This window comes from Stegostoma tigrinum, chromosome 24 (genome assembly GCF_030684315.1).
Source record: "Stegostoma tigrinum isolate sSteTig4 chromosome 24, sSteTig4.hap1, whole genome shotgun sequence".
NCBI classification, from domain to species: domain Eukaryota; kingdom Metazoa; phylum Chordata; class Chondrichthyes; order Orectolobiformes; family Stegostomatidae; genus Stegostoma; species Stegostoma tigrinum.
The window spans coordinates 7159901-7179155 of record NC_081377.1 but is presented as its reverse complement, the minus strand read 5'-3'; the positions used below and the strand labels follow the sequence as shown (position 1 = coordinate 7179155).

The window sequence follows — 19255 nt, the reverse complement described above, 5'->3', positions numbered from 1 at the left end:
TCCGACAGAGTTGTCCTGTAACTGAATTGCCTGACCTCCATCAAACCCTCCTTTTGTGTTATGAATGACTTCGTTTTGATACATAATGTTTTGTGGCTTTGACACTGAGATTTGACGTTAATATTTTCTAATTTCACGGACGCCAGTCCACTTACCACCCAGAGTGTACTAGCGAGTTTTGAGAAGAGTTGTAGCTTAGGTTGAGTTTCTGAATGTGAGTTTGCTCGCTGAGCTGGAAGGTTGGTTTTCAGACGTCTCGTCACCATTCTAGGTAACATCATCAGTGAGCCTCCGGTGAAGCGCTGGTTATGTCCTGCTTTCTATTTATCTGTTTAGGTTTCCTTGGGTTGGTGATGTCATTGCCTGTTCTTTTTCTCAGAGGGTGGTAGATTGATTTGGAGCCAGTGTGTTTGTTGATGGAGTTCCGGTTGGAATGCCATGCTTCTAGGCGTTCTCGTGCGTGTCTGTTTGGCTTACCCTAGGATGGATGTGTTGTCCCTTTTCTCAGCAACAAACCCAAACAAACAGACAAAACTTGCCCAGAAACCATAACCACACTCCCCTACTTCAAAGACATTTCAGAAATGACTGCCAGACTACTCGGACCTCTTGGCATCACGGTAGCCCACAAACCCACCAACACACTAAAACAGCAGCTAATGAACTTAAAAAAACCCTATACAGACAACAAGCAAAACGAACGTCATCTACAAAGTACCTTGCAAGAACTGTGACAAACACTACATTGGACAAACGGGCAGAAAGCTAGCCACCAGGATACACTAACATCAACTAGCCACAAAAAGACATGGCCCACTATCACTTGTATCCTTACGTACAGATGAGGAAGGACACCACTTTGATTGGGACAACACATCCATCCTAGGACAAGCCAAACGGAGACACGCATGAGAATTCCTAGAAGCATGGCATTCCAACCGGAACTCCATCAACAAACACATTGATTTGGAGCCCATCTACCACCCTCTGAGTAAAAGAACAGAGATGACATCACCTACGCAGGAAATGACCAACCCAAGGAAACCTAAACAGATAAATAGAAAGCGGGACATAACACCAGCGCTTCACCGGAGGCTCACTGATGTTACCTAGAATGGTGACAAAACGTCCGAAAACTAACCTTCCAGCTCAGTGAGCAAACTCTCATCCAGACCCAGCGTATATGTTATGTCATTTCGCCCTTGAGGGTAATTGCAGTAATTTACAAATGTGAACGACTGTCTATATTGGCATTTCACAGGATCATACACCTCGATTTATCTGTGAGTTGAATACATACTAACTAGCTGCAAGAGGTTATTGGTTGAAGGTTGGGGGTAGGTGCTCGCTTCTTCCTATTCTCCAGTAATCCAACCTTGCAATATTAAGATTCTGTCGTCAAATGTGTATTCTATGAAATCTCTTGCATATGTGTTTATCATTTCCCTAATCTGTACCAGGCTCATGTTTGGAAATACAAATCTAGCTTCAGGCCATTGGTTTATATTTGGTGTTGGTTGTTTTTGTGGTGGGGCATTGCTGACAGGTGAGTCACATATGCAAGTTAATTGCAGCCATCTGTGGTTTGAGTTACTGACTCTGTACCTGTTCCAGGCTTTCAAAACAGAACACTTTGGAATTGTTAAATTATGTCTTTTTGTTCTAGGAAAAGCTTGTTCATGTGATGGCCTCCCGGCCATTGGAAGGACTTAACACTTGTTTCTACCGCTTTGTTCATAAAACAATGTGCCTGGTATTTTAACCCCCCCCCCCCCCAACCCTGGTCAAACAAATGAACCTCATAATTGAAATATGAGCTTCCATCAAAAGTCAGTTTCTGACCATTAGGCTTATTTAGCCTGTGGGTGGAAAGTTCAGCCATCTATGCTTTTATATTGATCCTCGATTTTTTAACTGCCTTGAATGTTTCACTTGCTTCAGCTGGATCTGTCATCAATAGTCCTTGACTCTCGTGTTGCATTGCTCCAGGCAGGCGCAGCTTAAAATTGGACAGTCTGTCTTTGCACTGCTGGATGTTGTACAGTTCACATGGGCACGTGTTCCATTACACTTCATTCAAATTCTAGTGACCATTCCCCTAGAATTACTTCTGCTTGTTTCAAGAGAGCAGAGGGGCTGGGATAGTTCTCCATAGCACTGAAGATTAAGGGGAGATTTAAGTGTTCAGAATTTATGAATAAGAACTTAGATTGCCACTTTGAAAATTAGAGATAACACGGTGTGAAGCTGGATGAACACAACAGGCCAAGCAGCATCTGAGGAGCAGGAAAGTTTGACGTTTTGGGTCAAGACCCTTCTTCAGAAAAATTTTGAAGAGCCAGAAAGAGGACATCTGGGATGTCCGGGAGTGGGGACAGAGGAATTGGAAATGTGGGATGGCATTCTTGCAGGAAGTTGAATGAGAGGAAGTGTAGTCGAGGTCGCTGTGGGAGTCGGTGGGCTTGAAATAGATATCTCTTTCCAGGTGGTTACCAGAGGTGGAGACAGGTCTAGGAAAGAGGGAGAGGTATCAGAGATGGTCCAGGTGAACTTAAGGTTTGGGTGGAAAGTGTTAGTGAAGTGGATGAACTGTCCGAGCTCCCCTATGGTAGCATGAGGTGGTGCCGATACAGTCATCGATGTAACAAAGGAAGAGATGGGGGATGGGGCCAGTGTGGCTGTGAAAGAGGGATTGTTCCACGTATCCTACACTGGCACTACCTCCATACCTTGTGAAAACAATCTCTGTTGGTCTGCTTAGAAATATGAAATTGTATTTGAGAAGCTAAAAGATGGAAAAACGAGTTCAAGTTTTAAAAGGTCTTATTTCCTGAAGGCACTGACTCATGCTAGGGCTCAGCTGTTCGGGTGTTGCCTGCACTATTGTGGAATAATGCCAGGCTTCTCATGAACCTCAGCGTTGGATTCCCTTCTCCTTTGTAAAACAGCTGTAACTGCGTTCCCAGCGATTGTCCCATTCATGTGTCATTGCCACCTAACACCAAGACCTATCTCTTCAATCTTTACAGCTTGTTTTTGCCCTACTCACACCATTGCAATGACACTTGGAATCAATAGTCTATTTATCTTCTTTTTTAAATTGAAGTTTGCTGATCTGCTTGCTCTGTTCCTTCTCCTTTGTCATGTGTGGTTTTGCTGATCCCCATGCATTCAGAGAATCCACTACATCATCTTTGTTCAACCTTCCTATTTCACATTTATGTGAAGACTCTTGGTGACTGCTTGTTTGACAGCAGCTCATGGATGCCAGAAAATCTGCATTGAGGTTTTCCCTGCTGTTGCTCAGACTGTTCTCAATCTTGAGCTGAGCTTCAAACTCAATATTGTACCCATTACTAACATCATCTGTTTCTACGTTAATACCTGTTGTGTCTCCATGGGTGTCTCATTACTGTTAGTAATTTTTGTCCATTCATGTCTTCAGCATCTCCAAGCTTTACTTTCTCTGCCTTTTTGTTAGCCAGTTGAGCTCCATCCAGTAAATTTTAATGAATTAAGAACTCAACTCTCAATTTTTCAGACTTATTCTCATGTCCACTTCTACTCACTGGCGTCTTTGTCTTGTCTTTGTCTTTGTCGTCTTCCCCCCCCTCCCCCCCCAAAAAAAAACAGGCTAACGTGAGGATGGTTTGGGAATCCTCCTGTCTTAGCTTAAATGTCCAAAGAGAAAGTAAAAGCAATGTGTCACAGCTCTCCCTCTGTTGACCCACTGACTTTTTTTCAGCTGCTTTCATCCTCCTATTCCTGAATTCCTTCAATTGACCATTAGTGGTGGAAGTGTCAGTAATCCTTTTTTTGATCTATCAAATTCACTTTTTAAGACATTTCCATCTTTCTAATCTCTCTCCACTCTCCAAGTTCTCCCCCAAATGACAATCTGCATTTAGATGGTGCCTTTTTTGTGTACAGTCTGCTTTTTGCCAATCTGGGAGTCTTGGGATCATGGCCTTGCCAAACTTCAGAGCTTGCAGGTTTCTAGGGAAAGAAAAGCCACTTGGCATTGTTAATTTGGATTAAGATACTTTATCCCAGATAATAGGGGAGATAGGGAAAGCATTTCAGGATAATGGCCATGTTGCTGCTGACATTAATTCACTTCTCATGGATTAGATTGACTAACTCTTTCTTAACTCCCCTACATTAGGGTGAATGGTTTAAAATGATAAAGCATTAATCTTTTTTTAAAAAGTCAAGTGTTTGGCCGAAACCAGTTTTAGGTCTGTTTTAGAGTGTGTCTATAAGGCAGGGGGGTGGAGAAATCTCACATTCTCACAAACTTTGAAACTGAACCATGTAAGGAGATGTTAAGACCAAACACTTGCACTGAGGAATGTCGTCAAGGTTGGGATTTGAATTTTGGAGCTTGGAGTTAAAGCACAACCACAGCTGATGGGGTGAAAAACTTGGGATGCACAAGAAGCTAAAATTAGCAGGATGTATATGTCTGACTGACAAGCTTGCAAGTAGAAAGGGTGAAACCATGCGATCTCAATGGAGAGTTCCAAGATCTTTAAACTGAATGCCACCGTCATTGAGCTACATAAATGTCAGTTATTGAAATGGTTTGGGAAATGTTCCAATTGTCTAGAGTCCCTTTATAGAAGATTTTACAGCAGAGCACTTAGAAACCATGACATGATTCTGTGCAATCACCATGGACTTACGAAGAGGGAATCATGTTTCACAAATGTAATGGAATCTTTTGGGGATCTAACTAATAGAAATGCTAAGGGGGAAACCAATGTGCATGGTTTGTTTGAACTTCAAGAAGGCTTTTGACAAAGTCCTACATCAGAGATTAGCTTGTTAAATACAAGTGCATGGGATTGGGTACAGTATACTGACAGTATAGAGAACTGGTTGGCAGACAATAACCAAAAAATAGGACAAACCTGCTCTCTTTTTTTCCAATTGGTAGCCAGTGACTAGTGGAGTACCACAGGGTGTCGATGCTAGCACCCCAGTTCATTGTGGTATGTATTGATGTTAAGATGAGGAACTAAATGTAATACCTTTGTAGTTTTTTTTCAGACAAGACTAAGTTGGTTGGAAGGGTGAACTATGGGGAGGATGCAAAGATGCATCAATGTGATTTGGACGGATTGACTGGGTGAATGCATAGCAAATCAAGTATCATGTGGATAAATGAGGTTATCCACTTTGGTAACGAGCAGGAAGGCACGTTGTTATCTGAATTCCAGTAGATTGGGAAAGGGTGAGGTGCAATGAGACCTGGGTGTTCTTGTAGATCAGTTTCTGAAAGTAGGCATGTGGATGAGGAAGTAGTGAAAAATGCAAATAGTATGTTGGTTTTCATAGTGAGAAGATTTGAGTACAGGAGCGGGGATATCTTCTGTAATTGCACAGGGCCTTTGAGACAACTCTGGAATATTGTGTGCAGCTTTAGTCTCTTTGTTTGGAGAAGGATGCTCCTCCTATGTAAGTGGTGCAAGGATGTTTACCAGACTGATTCCTGGGATGGCGAGCCTGATACATGAAGAGAAACCCAATCAGTTGGGACTATATTCACTGGTACTTAGAAGGATAAGGGTGGAAATCTCCTATAAAATTCTAGCGGGACTAGATAAGGGAGCATTCTACCCCTATTATCATACGACTGGGGAGCCGAGAACCAGGGGCCCAGTTTAAAGATACAGGATAGGCTATTTAGGACTGAAGTGGAGAAATTTCTCCACCTACTGGGTGCACGTTCATAGTTCCTTGCAAGTGAAATCCCAGGTAGACAGGATAGTGAAGTAAGTGTTTGATATGCTTGCTTTTATTGGTCAGTGCATTGAGTTTAGGAGCTGGAATGTCTTTTTGCAGCTGTACAGGACACTGGTTAGGCCACTTTTGGAATACTGCATGCAGTTCTGGCCGCCTTGCTAAGGATAGATGTTGTGAAACTTGACTGGGTTCAGAAAAGATTTACAAGGATGTTGCCACATTTGGAGGGTTTGAGCTAACAGCGAGAGGCTGATTGATTGGCTGGGGCTTTTTTGCCTGGAATGTTGGAGCCTGAAGGCTGACCTTAGATGTTTATAAAATCATGAGGGGCATGGATAGGGTGAATAGCCAATGCCTTTTCCCCAGCATAGGAGAGCCCAAAACCAGAGGGCTTAGGTTTAAGCTGAGAGGACAAATGTTTACAAGGGATCTAAGGGGCAGTTTATTTTTCATGCGGATGGTGGTGCACATATGAAGTGAGCTGCCAGAGGAATTGGTGGAGTCTGGTACAATTACGACATTAAAAAAGCACCTGGATGGATATGAATAGGAGGGCTTTGGAGGGATATGAGCCAAATGCTGGCAAATGGGACTAGATTAATTTGGGATATCTGGTTGGTATGGATGAGTTGGACCGATGGATCTGTGTGCAATTCTAATCAGCCTGTGGAATTCAGGGAGAACTTGAAAGTTCGTAGGGCTGAAAGCAACAAAGACTGAGGATAAACAGGAAGATGGCACTGAATTAGATGAGCCACAATCACATTGAATTGCAGAGCATGCTTAAAGGACTGAATGGCCTATTGTTTTTCTGTTATCTGAGGCAGCTAAATCTTCATAATCTTCAACTTTGTGTCTCCTGTCAAAATATCCTAGGAATGAAAAGGGTAGGATTTTTACGGTCCTGTTGATCTGAAGTTGCTTTGCAGTGTCCTTTTTTTTTTGAGCCAATAATTGTTGTCTCAGCCCAGTTGTTTAGCAGTGAACTCCAGCCTTGATCTTGGTTTGCTGTGTTGGTACTTCCTCAGAATAAAATTGAAACAGAATTTACATGACCTGTTTTTCCCCCATTAAATTTGGAGAGTTGCACATAGTGTGCCACAAGAGCAATTAATTGAAAATTGCTGCTGGTATTAGCACACAGTCAAAAATCTGCCCAAAGGATTGTGTGTTAATATACCAAGTTATGTATTTGGCCAACTTGTATTCTTGGGTGGTGTCTGTGACCAAATGCATTAATGACATAGGGAACCTACTGATTCAACAACTTCGCGGTTTTGAAGCTCTTCCTAGCTGTCAACTGGAAACATCCATTACTGTATAATGCACAATGTAATCTGGATGTGCTGCCTGGGCACTCTGACATGTTGCCTTTTTATCTGTGAAGCTGGTTGTAAGTCTCAAATTCTCATTCTTGGAAATAAAACATTAATTGGATGTTCATAGGTTATTTGACAGCTCGTTTAAAGGCAGGCAGCTTCTAATGTGCTTCTCTGGTCTTCTTTCTGTTCAGCACCCTCAGTGCTTTGGAAGAAAAATACATTTGATGCACACTCTCTACTTTTTTTTTTTGCCCACAGGACTCATAGAATCACCATCACTAACTTCTGTCTTGGAAAGCATCTAGTTAGTGAGGATGATTTACTGAAAGATCAGCGGGGGAGCCCTGCCTACATTAGCCCTGATGTTCTGAGTGGTGAGTACCCAATTCTGTCTGATGACTATAAACTCTTGGCAGGAGAGTGGGTAATTTGCTGTGTTAAGGCTGCTGGTATTCTTGAATCAGTGTTTGAGTACAGTAATGAGATAGGAAAACCTTTTCCAGTCTCGACACCCACTTTTTTTCCTGTTGTTCAATCCTTCCAGTGAAGTGTTTCTGTACTGTAGTCATATTTATCATCTAGATGCCCCATAAATGGTGTAACAGCCACAGGAGATGTGAGAAAGAACAATAACTTTTTTCTTTTGAAAAGAGATCTTAATTCTAGCTCAGTTATGAACATTCAGATTGTTTCAGTTCTTGTAGAGGCCTGTGACTCCTCAGATTTGAATTCCGTGTTGAAAGAATAACACAGGCTTTCATGTTTTAAAACCTGTACTGACTAAAAGTACTAATGACAAAAAACATTACTTTTTAACAAACGTATTTTTAAACACACCGCAGAATTACATTGACAGCAAACAGTCCAGGCCAACTTTTAGTGAGTTCCTATAACCTCACTTGGTTGAGTAGTAATTTTTAATGACTGTCCCAAGGTGCTTTTGTCAGTTTTAGGAACACTTCTTAAATCCCTGGCCATTAGTAAATCTATTGCTGCTCCTTTTTTTCCTTCAGCTTGCCAGGACAGATTTCACTGAATCTTTTAGGTGGCCACTGAATGCAGCGCTTCAGCTAGTCTCCTTTTTGCCCCCGGAAGCTATAGCTTGCAAAATCTCACGAGTTCTCTTTCCTGACCTCATGGAAGTAGTCATTGATGTTCTTTGGTTTGGTGGGAAATTTGTAAGCCAATACAAAGCTAACTGACTTCCCCTGCCCACTTCCTCATTGGCCATGTGAAACACATGAACTTCTATCCAGCAAAAAAAACCTCTGCTGATTTAGCTTGTCTTGTTCTCAACTCCTTTTTTTTGAAATGAATAGGCAATTCTGAATGCAACTGTTTGAAACCTGATATCTATAACCTTTTCAGGGTTTTGAGAGTATTTTTTCCTTTAAACTCATGATCTGCAACTATTGTCATACAATGTAATGCTTTGCACAACCTTCTGCATAAAATGAGCCTTCCTTTTGATTCTATCAAACCACCAGACTTGGTGTCAGGCAGACTTCAGAGCAGGTCACATGACTTGTGTTTGAAAAGTCAGGAAAGCAGGGAAATCAGGAGAGGATAAACAAGATTCTGTGCAACTTGGCTCCAAAGGGTCAGTAATTGTGGTCCGACTGTTTTTAAAAAAAACCCAAATAGCTTGATGTTAGTTATGTTAGAGTGGAAAGGAGGGAGTTGTGAAGTGGGACTGCTCACTGAGGTATGAGTTTGGAAAGAGCTTGTGCATGTGTGCCAAGAGGTATTTGCATTTTGCTGCAGAAGTGCAATAGTTGCATAATTCTTTATCACAAAGGCGCTTTCAGGTCTTCTGCCATACCTCTGGATAATCCAGAGTTTCAGAGACAGAACCTTTTTAAATGAAATTTAAATTCTGTTAATTTAGTCTGAAATCAAGTTCATGAACGATCATCAAATTGTTGAATTATTGTTAAACCTACCTTGTTCACTCATGTCATTCAGAGATGAAAATCTGCTGTCTTTATCCAACTTGGTCAGCATGTGACCTTGGGGTCAGCAGTGCTTGACTTTTAATTGCCTCTGAAAAAGACCCAGCAAGTTATGGAAGGTCAAGGATGGGCAATAAAATGCGGGCCTTGCCAGCAAGCGCGAGAGCCAGGAATAAATAATGAGGGGATTTTGCAGTTGAAGTTTATTTCCATTTATATTTTGACACCTGCATCTGTGCAGTTTCCACCATTGAATCATAGGTAAGTGACCGGAAGATGGAGCTAGGCTGTTTCTCTTCCACAAATGCTGAAGCCAGTTGTAGCACCTCAGGTTGTGTCCAGCAACGAGCTCATTGGAGAAAGTGAGAATTAAATCTGGGATTTTCCTGATTGTTTGAGCTGTTTGTTCTTTTATCATGTGTTTCCTGGTGTGGCTGTGTTGCTGCCGAAGTTGAATTATTCCCCGCCCCCGTGTCCAAAAGGGTTTGCAGCCCAATGCCTTGAAGTGACTTTTTTGTGGCTGAATGCATTGCTGGGCACACAAGTCAACTGTACAGTTTGGGGCTAGTGTCACATGTATGATTGTGTTGTAGTACCATGTTTGCTTTTCTGGTCCACCAATATTCTGCCTGAAATTGGCAGTCTGCATGCTTTGTCTTGTCATGATAGGAACTGAGTGTGCATATTTCTGATACAATACTGTTGCTGCAACATCCACCCCCCCCCCCCCCATGTTAATTCTTCAATCTTGTGAATAGCGGTTACTTTACAGATTGATTGATTTTGCATTCTGTGTACCTGGCGTGATATAAATTCTGATAGGATTTCAATGAAACTAAGAAGTGAAATCAAATTCTTCTGGTATGAAGTCTGTTGAATTTGTCTTAGCAAAAACTTCTCAGTTAACTGTCTTAATGTGTCTGGGCTGGTGAAATAGCAATAAGTTTTTTTTATTGCATTACTAATTTGAATTTTCAGCAGTTTCCTTTATTTACAAAGTGTTTATCATTTTTCTTTTTCCTCCTCATCCCTGAAAAGTCAGCTTTTGTGTTCCTAAGATGCTGCTTGGCCTTCTGTGTTCATCCAGCTCCACACTTTATCTGAAGAGCACTTAACTCCTGTTTTGTGTTCTGATAATGCTACTTTTCCTTTCTAAATTATTTAGAGGAAGTTGTGTGGTTCATACTTGAATTGTGGCTGCTCCGTATTCTTTCTCTACTCCATTTCTTTCCTCTTGTGCTGAATGTTTGCTCAAGATTTCAGACTGGTTTCCTAAAGGTCAGGCCTTAGTAGTAAGTAGGAAGACATCACAGCCAGCACCTGATACATATCCACAAGGGGGCTTTAGGGAGCAGGAATTGTTCTTATTTTCTTTTGCCCCGACTTACCCCTGTCACTGAGGCAACTTTTTTGAATACCTTGCCACACTGGGTGAAATTTAATAAATCAAGTTAAAGCCCAGAGTTTGAATTTTGCACCTTCAGCTCTGTGGCTGCATTAGTAAATTTACTAATTAAGCAGTAGGAGAACCTTCATGTTTGGATGTGAGTATCTGAGGGTTTAGCACAATTTGTTTACTTGGCAATTTTGGGACTATTAGATAAGATTTTTAAAAGTTTATTTGTCTTGGGCAAAAGAGCTGCAATCCGTTTAATCACTCTGACCTTGCAAAGCAAATTAAACTTCAGTAACCTGAACAAGAAATTAGGTTTCAAACCTAATCAGCAAATACTGTGTCCAGTAACACCAAACCTCAAGCGTAGTATCTCCAGAATAAGTCAGCTGGAAATGAGTGTTTCCAGTTCATTATCTACTTGCTCAGTTGTGACTCCAAAGTGACGCCATGTATTCACAAATTTTAGGGAAACATGACGGTAGTTGCTGTCTGAATTGTTGATAGCCCCCAAAGTCATTTTTCCCATAAACAAATGTGGGAAATCCATTCAGTTGGTGAGTATATGATATCGAACACATGCCGTTGTTGACTAAATTGTTAGCTGAAATAGCCTAGGAAGCCACTTGGGTTGTCTAAAGACATAACAAGAAATTTTGGCCTCACCAGCAACACTGACATTTTGAGTGAAAATCCAATCTCTCAACCTATCAAGAACCAGCTGTTAACTGCGTAATTGGTTTTGTATAAACTAGTTAGGTGTCAAAAGCTGACATAATGGCCCTGTGGTTGTGACAGATGATCGGATTTGAATGAGCAGCTTAATAAGAGGGACAGCTTCTGAACGTAGCAAATTGTTGTGATAACATTTCCTATCTTTCATTAACACTGTGTCAAGTGCATGCTAGAAAACTGTTTTCTGCGGTGCAGGTGTCAAATTACACAATTTCCTGTGAAATAGTTGGGATGCCAGGAAAAGCAGTTGTAATATTGGACACTAGTGATCATTGATCAGTTTCATTTGGATTATCTGTTTTGTATGTCCTTTCCTGACAGAACTCCTGTAATATAATGTCCCAAGCAAATGCCTGTGTCCCTTGTTACTCTCACTGTTTAGATTTGGTTTTTCGTTTTCTCTGCATCCAATATTTGAGTTATGCTTGTTGGAATTTGCATTGGAATAATCTGATTATTTGTCAGACCAACAAAGCCACTTGAGACTGATGTTGGTTGTTGGAGGGACTGGGTTGGATACTTATTGTTGGGAAGGCAGTATGGCAGAAGAAAGGATTGCAAAATTGACACTCTTGTCTCAGCCCCATTAAGTGACTCAACATGTGGCTTTGGGCTAGTACATGAAAAGTCTGACAGAAATTGTGGACAAGAGCTTAATGTTTTGCATCGGGAGATGTTAGTCAGATTGAGGCCATTGAAGGAAAGAAACCTTGAGTGGCTGCAGTTGTAGTTGTCACAGGAAGATGGCTGTGGCTGTTGGAGGCTGCTCACTGTGGTTCAGGGACGTTGTTTCTAGTAACCTCGACAGCAAATTCAATCTGCCCATCTTGAGTTGTCCCATCAAAAGGCCCCTTTCATTAACTGTGAGGCTGTTTGTTTATTTGTCCCAGCCTCTGGGAAAGCAACCCATCGTCATGTGCAGGATACAACCCACGTCAAGCTTGTAACTGCATTGGTTAGTCCCACCCCCACAATCTTCCTGGCACCAATATTTTTTCCTCTACCATCAATGACATGGTGTTATCATTACCAATAAGTCAACTGGGCCAACCTCATCAACGACCTGTTTAGAAATTGAATACTGTGTGGTTTTTGAAATTTGAATCTCTAATCAAACTGTCTGACATGGAGAGGGGGAGTAAAACAAAACACCAAACTTGGCTAATGTTACAGATTCCACTCCTGGGACTGTTGAGCCAAGCTCTACGCTCTTGGACTTCTGCCCATTTGAAGCAAGAACTTGAAATCAAACAACCTGAGCACTCATAACACTACCTACTGGCTGTTTATTTCACTGATGATCCCTTGGCGTCCTCTGACCTTGATTCAGTCCCCTCCTTTTCTCAGGATTCCACAAGAGTGAGCAAAGACTTTTCAATCTGTAGTTCCTTTCAATACTTCTGATTTAGAACAGAATTTCTTCTAAAATTTTGCTAATTTAGTTCAATTATTAATATGTTAGTTATATAGCAAATCTAATAGTTGTTAACATTTTAGGTAATTGCAGTTGGTACGGGTTTAGCAATAAAACCTTGGATTGCAGTGTAGAAACTAACAAAACTTTGCCCGGAATAAACAAGACCTTAGGCTGAGTAACTTGTGAACATGTGGAAATGTTGGTCACTTCTGTATGTTGCTTAATCGTTGCATAACGCATTCCACTTTACATCTTTATTTTGGCTGGAGCTGTGAAAGAGATAACTGGACTTAGTGGAAAATAGTTTCTGAACAAGATTTTTGAAATTGTGTGAACCTGATCAAAATTATTACCTTTTTTATTTTCAAAAACCAACGCATTTTAGTAAAAATTTGGATTGGCTTGATTGCCTAGTCATAGCACAGTGAATAGATGCAAAATAGATTTCTCCTTGATGTTGATGCTTTTTGTTTTGTTTTGGAACTGTTTTAGAGACATCAAAGTATTACATTTGCTTTTGTTTTAGTTTTTCTGAAAGTGCGATGTTTTCAGTGTCTACAGGAAGTGGCAGTTGTGTTCAATAATTACTTTGCCTTAGTATTGCTAGTAGAAAAGAAAGGGTTTGCTGGAAGTCTTGAGGAAATTAATAGTGGATGGGGGACAGGGACTGATCAAAATTTCAAGTAAAACATTGATCATGAGGAAAGTATTGGAATGACACTGAAAACAAAAATTCTGGCAATCACAGCATGTCAGGCAGCATCTGTGGCGAGAGAGCAAGCTAACGTTTCGAGTCTAAATTACTAGTAATGGAACTAATGATATCCATCCACAGGTGTTTTAAAAGGATGAGGGGACAGCAATTGTAGATGCCCTAATTATAATGTTTGTTTCCTAGATATAGGTGTCATTCCTTTTTGGACTGTAAAATTACATGTCACTTTTTCCTCTTTCCTCCTTCTTAATAAGCAAAAACCAATGAAGTATTGACATGTTAGCCTAACATCTGTGATGGGGAAATTGGAGTCTGAAATCAAGAACCAAGTTAACTGAACACTCAAATTTTCAGTTAATCTGGAAGAGCCAGCATAGATTCATGATAATTAGGTCTTGCCTAACAAACCTCATTGAATTTTTTGAAGAGGGGACAGTGGTAGTGGACAGGGTAATGTCTATGGATGTTGTTTTTATGGATTTCCGGAAGGTATTTGATCAAGTTGTTAAGAAGAAACTGTTAGTTTTAAGTAAAAGCCCATGGAATTGAGTGCAAATAGCTGATTTGACTAGGGAATTGGTTGAATGGGAAGTGACCAAGTAGGGTGAATGGGTAGGTACTTAAATTGGCTGGATGTAACTGGCTTCCACAGATCTGTTAGGCCGTCACTTATTCTCATTATTCAAGTCATTAATAATAGCACAGCCAAAGTCATAGTCCAAATTTGCTGATTGACAGCTATTTGGCATTGTAGGCAGTGCAGATGATAACATTGGCTATCCTCTGAAGTGGCCTAGCCAGTCTTTCAGTTCAATGCGATTAGGTATCGGCAACAAATGCTGGCTAAATAGGAGCACTGACAGCATCCCACACAACAGTCAGAGGAGGGAGAAAAGGCTCCTGAATTTACCTAACCCTGTCAGCATATTCTGTTCTCACTTAGATAGTTGCCTAGATTTCCTGAGGAGAAAACTGTCACGAGCAACTTTAATTCTGTGTGGACTGGGTTCAATTTTGAACTGAAGAAATGTCCTGTAGTTTACGCAGGCTGAGGGTCAACTTGCTGTTGCTTGAGAGGTTCTTTTTTGTTTGATGCCTTGAGTGTAGTTGGTCTCAATTTTGGCTATTCTGACCCCCAAATGGATACAAGATGAGCACATTAGGTGAGCAGTGGCCTTCAATTTTATTTTGAGATATTGCTTTACCTTTCACTCACTCCAATTTTTATTACATCAAATACATCTTGAAACTCAAAATATGGTTTGAACGTTCTGTTTTCTTTTTCATTCTCTCTTCAGAAATGAGTCAGGATGTCACGTGTCACATGATGAATAGACTATGCACAAACCACAAAAACACCAGCTGTCCCAGAATTTAGTAATTTCATTTGTAACCAGGCTTGGAAGTGTCACTGGTGCTAAATTGTTAGCACTCATTTCTGTCATGAGATTGTAATGAGTTAGGAGGAAGCAATGGCTGAGTAGTGGTATTCTCACCAGAGTAGACTAATAATCCAGCAAATTGGCTAATGTTCTGGGGAGCTGGTTCAAATCCCACCACGGCAGATGGCAGAAATTACTGTTGACCATCAAACCATTATGAATTGTTGGAAAAACCCATCTGGCCTGCCAGTGTCCTTCAGGGAAAGAAATTTGCCATCCTCCCCTGGTCAGGCCTACATGTGACTCCAGAGCCACAGCAATGTGGTTGATTCTTGATCTGTCCTCTGGGCAATAAACACTGCCTAGCCAGCAATGCCTACATCTGTGAATGCAACATTTTTTCTGCCCTTTATTCAATCAGCAGTGCACATGTTCAGTGCCATTTGCATTTCCTCAGATATTGAAGCAATCCATGTTCAAATGCAACAAGATCTGGACAATATCAAGGCTTGTCAATGGCAAGTCCCATTAGTGCCACACAAATGCCAGGCCATCGAGCCACTGTCCCTTGACATTCCATGGTGTTACCATCACTGAATCCTTCACTTTCAGCATCCTAGGGGTTACTATTGATCGGAAACTCCACTGGATTTGCCACATAAGCAGTGGCTATGAGAGCAGGTTGGAGGCTAGGAATACTCACCACCTGACTCTTCAAAGCTTGTCCATCTACAAAGCACAAGTGAGGAGTGTGATGGAGTATTCCCCCACTTAACTGGATGGATGTATCTCCAACAACACTTCACGATTGCCACTATCCAAGACAAAGCAGGCTACTTGAAGCACCGCATCAACAAACCTCCACTGTCGTCTTCACTGAGACCCAGTAGAGCAGTGTGTACTATCTACAAGATGCATAGCAGAAATTCACCAAAGATCCTTAGACAGCACCTCCCAAACATACGAACACTTCCATATGCAAGGATGAGGACAGCAAATACATGGGGATACCAACTGCAGATTCCCCTCAAAGCCTCTTGCTATCATTTCTTGGCAATATTGCTGTTGGATCACAATCCTGGAATTCCTTCTCTAAGGGCATTTTGTGTCAACCTAAACCACGTGGACTGCAGTGGTTCAAGAAGGAATTGCACCAGCACCTTGAGGGCAACTAGAGATGGGCAATAATGGCTGGCCAACCAATAACACTGATGTCCCATGAATTAATTTGGAGGGAAAAAAACACTGATCTCTGTAGTCCATGCGGTGAAAGTACTTTTATAGTGCTGTTTAATTAGGAGCTACAATATTTTGACTTTGAAAGTGGAGCGAATGCAGTTTTTAAGTTCTGTATCAGAATCATCATAGAATCCCTACAGTGTGGAAACAGCCCTTCGATCCAACAAATCCACACCTACCCTCAGAGCACCCCAGACCCATCCTGCATAACTCACCTAGTCTACACATCCTGAACACTACAGGCAATTCAGCATGGGCAATCCACCTAGCCTGCAGAGTTTTGGACTGTGGGAAGAAACCTGCACAAGGAGAATGTGCAAATTCCCCACACAGTCGCCCGAGGGTGGAATTGAACCCAGCTCCCTGCCACTCTGAAACAGCAGTGCTAACCACTGTGCCACCATGCTCCCCTCGTTGTTTTGGGGGTAGAATTTTCAGGTGATGCTGCCTTGTGCCTGTGGCCCTTGTTTAAGGCCAGGAAAGTTGCTGAAAGTAAAGACTGTTGGGAACTAGTGCTGAAAATTTGCATTTCTAAACCAAACACCTAAAGTGACGCAAATTCTAGTATGATGCTTAATTTGCATATGGAGTAACTGAAACGCAATATGTTGTGTTTTACATCAGAAGAAAAATGAAATTGAAGTAGACTTAATTGTCACTTATACTTCCTTTGTACGACTTTCAGTGAAGTTATTTTTAAAGCACATTTACTTAAGGTGCATAGAGTTATGACAATGTTTTCATTACTTACTCTAGAGCCAAACATAGCTACAGAATGTGAAATAACTGTCTTCTATGTGTTAGAAACAGTAATGATTGTGGCCAATGATTGTGGTGTAGCTGTACCACCCAGTGGTTTATTTAGAACATGATGGTTTCTGTTAAAATAATTATTTTAAACAGGAAAATGGGGGATCGTGAGTTTCCTTTATTCCCACAATATAAGGACTCCACCTCATGCTTTTTTTTTTGGAAAAAAAAATTAAGACTTTTACTCCTGATGACACACTCTACAGGAAAACTTTGGGATCAGTAAATTAGATGTTAAGGAGCTACCTGCAGCTCCTGAATTGCATTCCCAGTTTTAGGTGGTAGAGGTCACAGTTTTTAAGATGTTCTTGAAGGGCTCTTGGAGTTTCCAAAATGTGTCTCGGAGATAGTGTACTCTGAAGCCAAATTGTGAAGGTCTCAGGAGTAAATGTTTAAGGTCTTATTTAATGTTTGCATATAAATGAATCATTGTGAAATGCTTCTGTGATTTAAGCAGCAATTAACACTATTAAATCTGGAGAGAACAGTATTATTGCAAGTAGGACTCCATGCAATGGTTCCATGTTCCACAGTGGCTAAGGGTGGGGGAATGTTACAACAGTGAGCATTCAAAGCCTGTGGGCTTTTGTGCCTGCACTGTTAATGGTATCTGATGTCATGGAAGTGACAATAATTAAAAAACAATATTTTGCTTACACTGTCAACCTGTTGTACCGTTGTGTTGACAGGCCTGGAAGCAGATTGTGTGACCACCAAGAGACTTGGTCAATGAGTGACATGTAGGATTTATGCAGCAGTTAATATATGTTAGTCATATATGTTGAGGCCTTTGCAGTTTTAGCCAAAGTACATTATTTTGTACTCTTTATTTTTCAGGCCGACCATACAGGGGCAAACCTAGTGACATGTGGGCACTTGGCGTAGTGCTCTTCACCATGCTTTATGGGCAGTTTCCATTTTATGACAGCATACCTCAAGAGCTTTTCAGGAAAATAAAAGCGGCTGAATATACCATCCCAGAGTAAGTTGATAATTTTTGTCTTTGGCTCAAAAATATCTTGTGTATTTTATAATTGTGGTTTCATTTTAATTTTTTTTATCCTGTCCTATCCTCTGGATGTGGTCTGTAATACATAAGAGACAGCTGCATGGAACAATTCTTGCTATGAGGTATTTTGAAAAAGACCCTCCTAGGTGTGTTTTTTTTTTTTGTTGCTGTTTTCACAAGCCTGTTTTAGCATGTCACCACATTCATAGAATCCCTACAGTATGGAAACAGGCACTTTGGCCCAATAAGTCTACACTGACTCTCGTGCACCCCACCCAGACACATCCCCCCCCATAAGCCACCCAATCTACACATCCCTGAGCACCACGGGCAATTTTAGCATGGCCAATCCACCTAATCTGCACGTTTTTAGACTCTGGGGTGGAAACCGGAGCAAACCCACGCAGCCATGGGGAGAACGTGCAGACAGTTTCTTGAGGGTGGAATTGAACCTGGGTCCCTGGTGCTGTGAGGCAGCAGTGCTCACCACTGAGCCACCCTTTCGTTACAGATAGATCAAGATACATTTAACCAATTTAGCTTGTCCGTGTAGAAAGTCTTAATTGCAACAAGTAACTTCAGTGATTCAGTGGCTTTTATTTCATTGCTCAGGAGTCTATCCATATCTGATCACACCTCATATGAAGTATTTTCAATTTTTACCTTTGGTTTAGATCTGTCACCTTGTTTCACTCTTTGGATGTGCCTTTTTTTTTTGAACCACTTAACAATATTGAATATCTCTGATATATTACCTTTTTGTCTGCCTTCGAAGCCGAAGAGGTCAAATTTCTCTTGAGGCCTCAGTGGGGCCGGTCCTTCCTCCAGGCCTTGAATGTTTTGGTGGACAGAGCTGGATGCAGTTGAGGTGCTGTCTGACCAGAGCACTGCATTAATTGAGCACTATTTCTTCTTGTATTGGATCTGCAATTCAGCAATTAATGAGCCTAGTTTGCACTACTGCATTGTTTGCCCATTGCTGAAAGCTGTATCTATGAAGGCTTGTGGATCCATTTCGTTTTGTTTCTTCCAACCTGACCACTTTGCATTGATTCTTGAATGCATAGCACCGAGTCAGAGCCTCCTATTCCTTTTTTTTGCTTTCATAAAATTTTATTTTTAATGAGCTGACTTGTCTTTTTTGATTTTTCTTTTTTGCTTACATATGATGCAAATTTGTAATGCTGTGGAAGTGTTGCTGACCCTGACAATCTGAAGGGACAGAATTGCATGTACAACTGAAATGAACAAAGTTGCTGAAATTTCTGGGAGTGGGATTGGTGACTGTGTAGCTTTTATCGCTGATGAGTCAGTTGCCACACATGTCGGCTTTCTGGTTATTAGTCAGTGTTTAAGCCAGCACTACTCAAAACAAACACCATGAAATATGTCTTCAGAGTTCTTTAAAACATGCTTCCACTGTTAAAGGAATTTGGAAATGCTTCAGTTTTCTTTTGTGAACGTGATGAATCTGTCTTTGTTTCTCTGTATACTGTCTTTGGGAGTGTTTGATTTACTGCACTTTGTCAGCCT

The 19255-nt window shown here is 41.1% G+C and overlaps 1 protein-coding gene across 2 annotated transcripts in view; it reads left to right on the top strand.

Annotated features, from left to right (window-relative positions):
• Nucleotides 1-19255, top strand: part of stk40 (serine/threonine kinase 40) — a 62592-nt gene that overhangs the window by 31263 nt on the left and 12074 nt on the right. For both annotated transcript variants that reach the window (XM_048558101.2, XM_048558102.1), the window contains exons 7-8: nt 7329-7444; nt 17551-17695. In XM_048558101.2, the coding sequence (XP_048414058.1) occupies nt 7329-7444; nt 17551-17695 (261 nt within the window). The remainder of the gene's footprint in view (nt 1-7328; nt 7445-17550; nt 17696-19255) is intronic.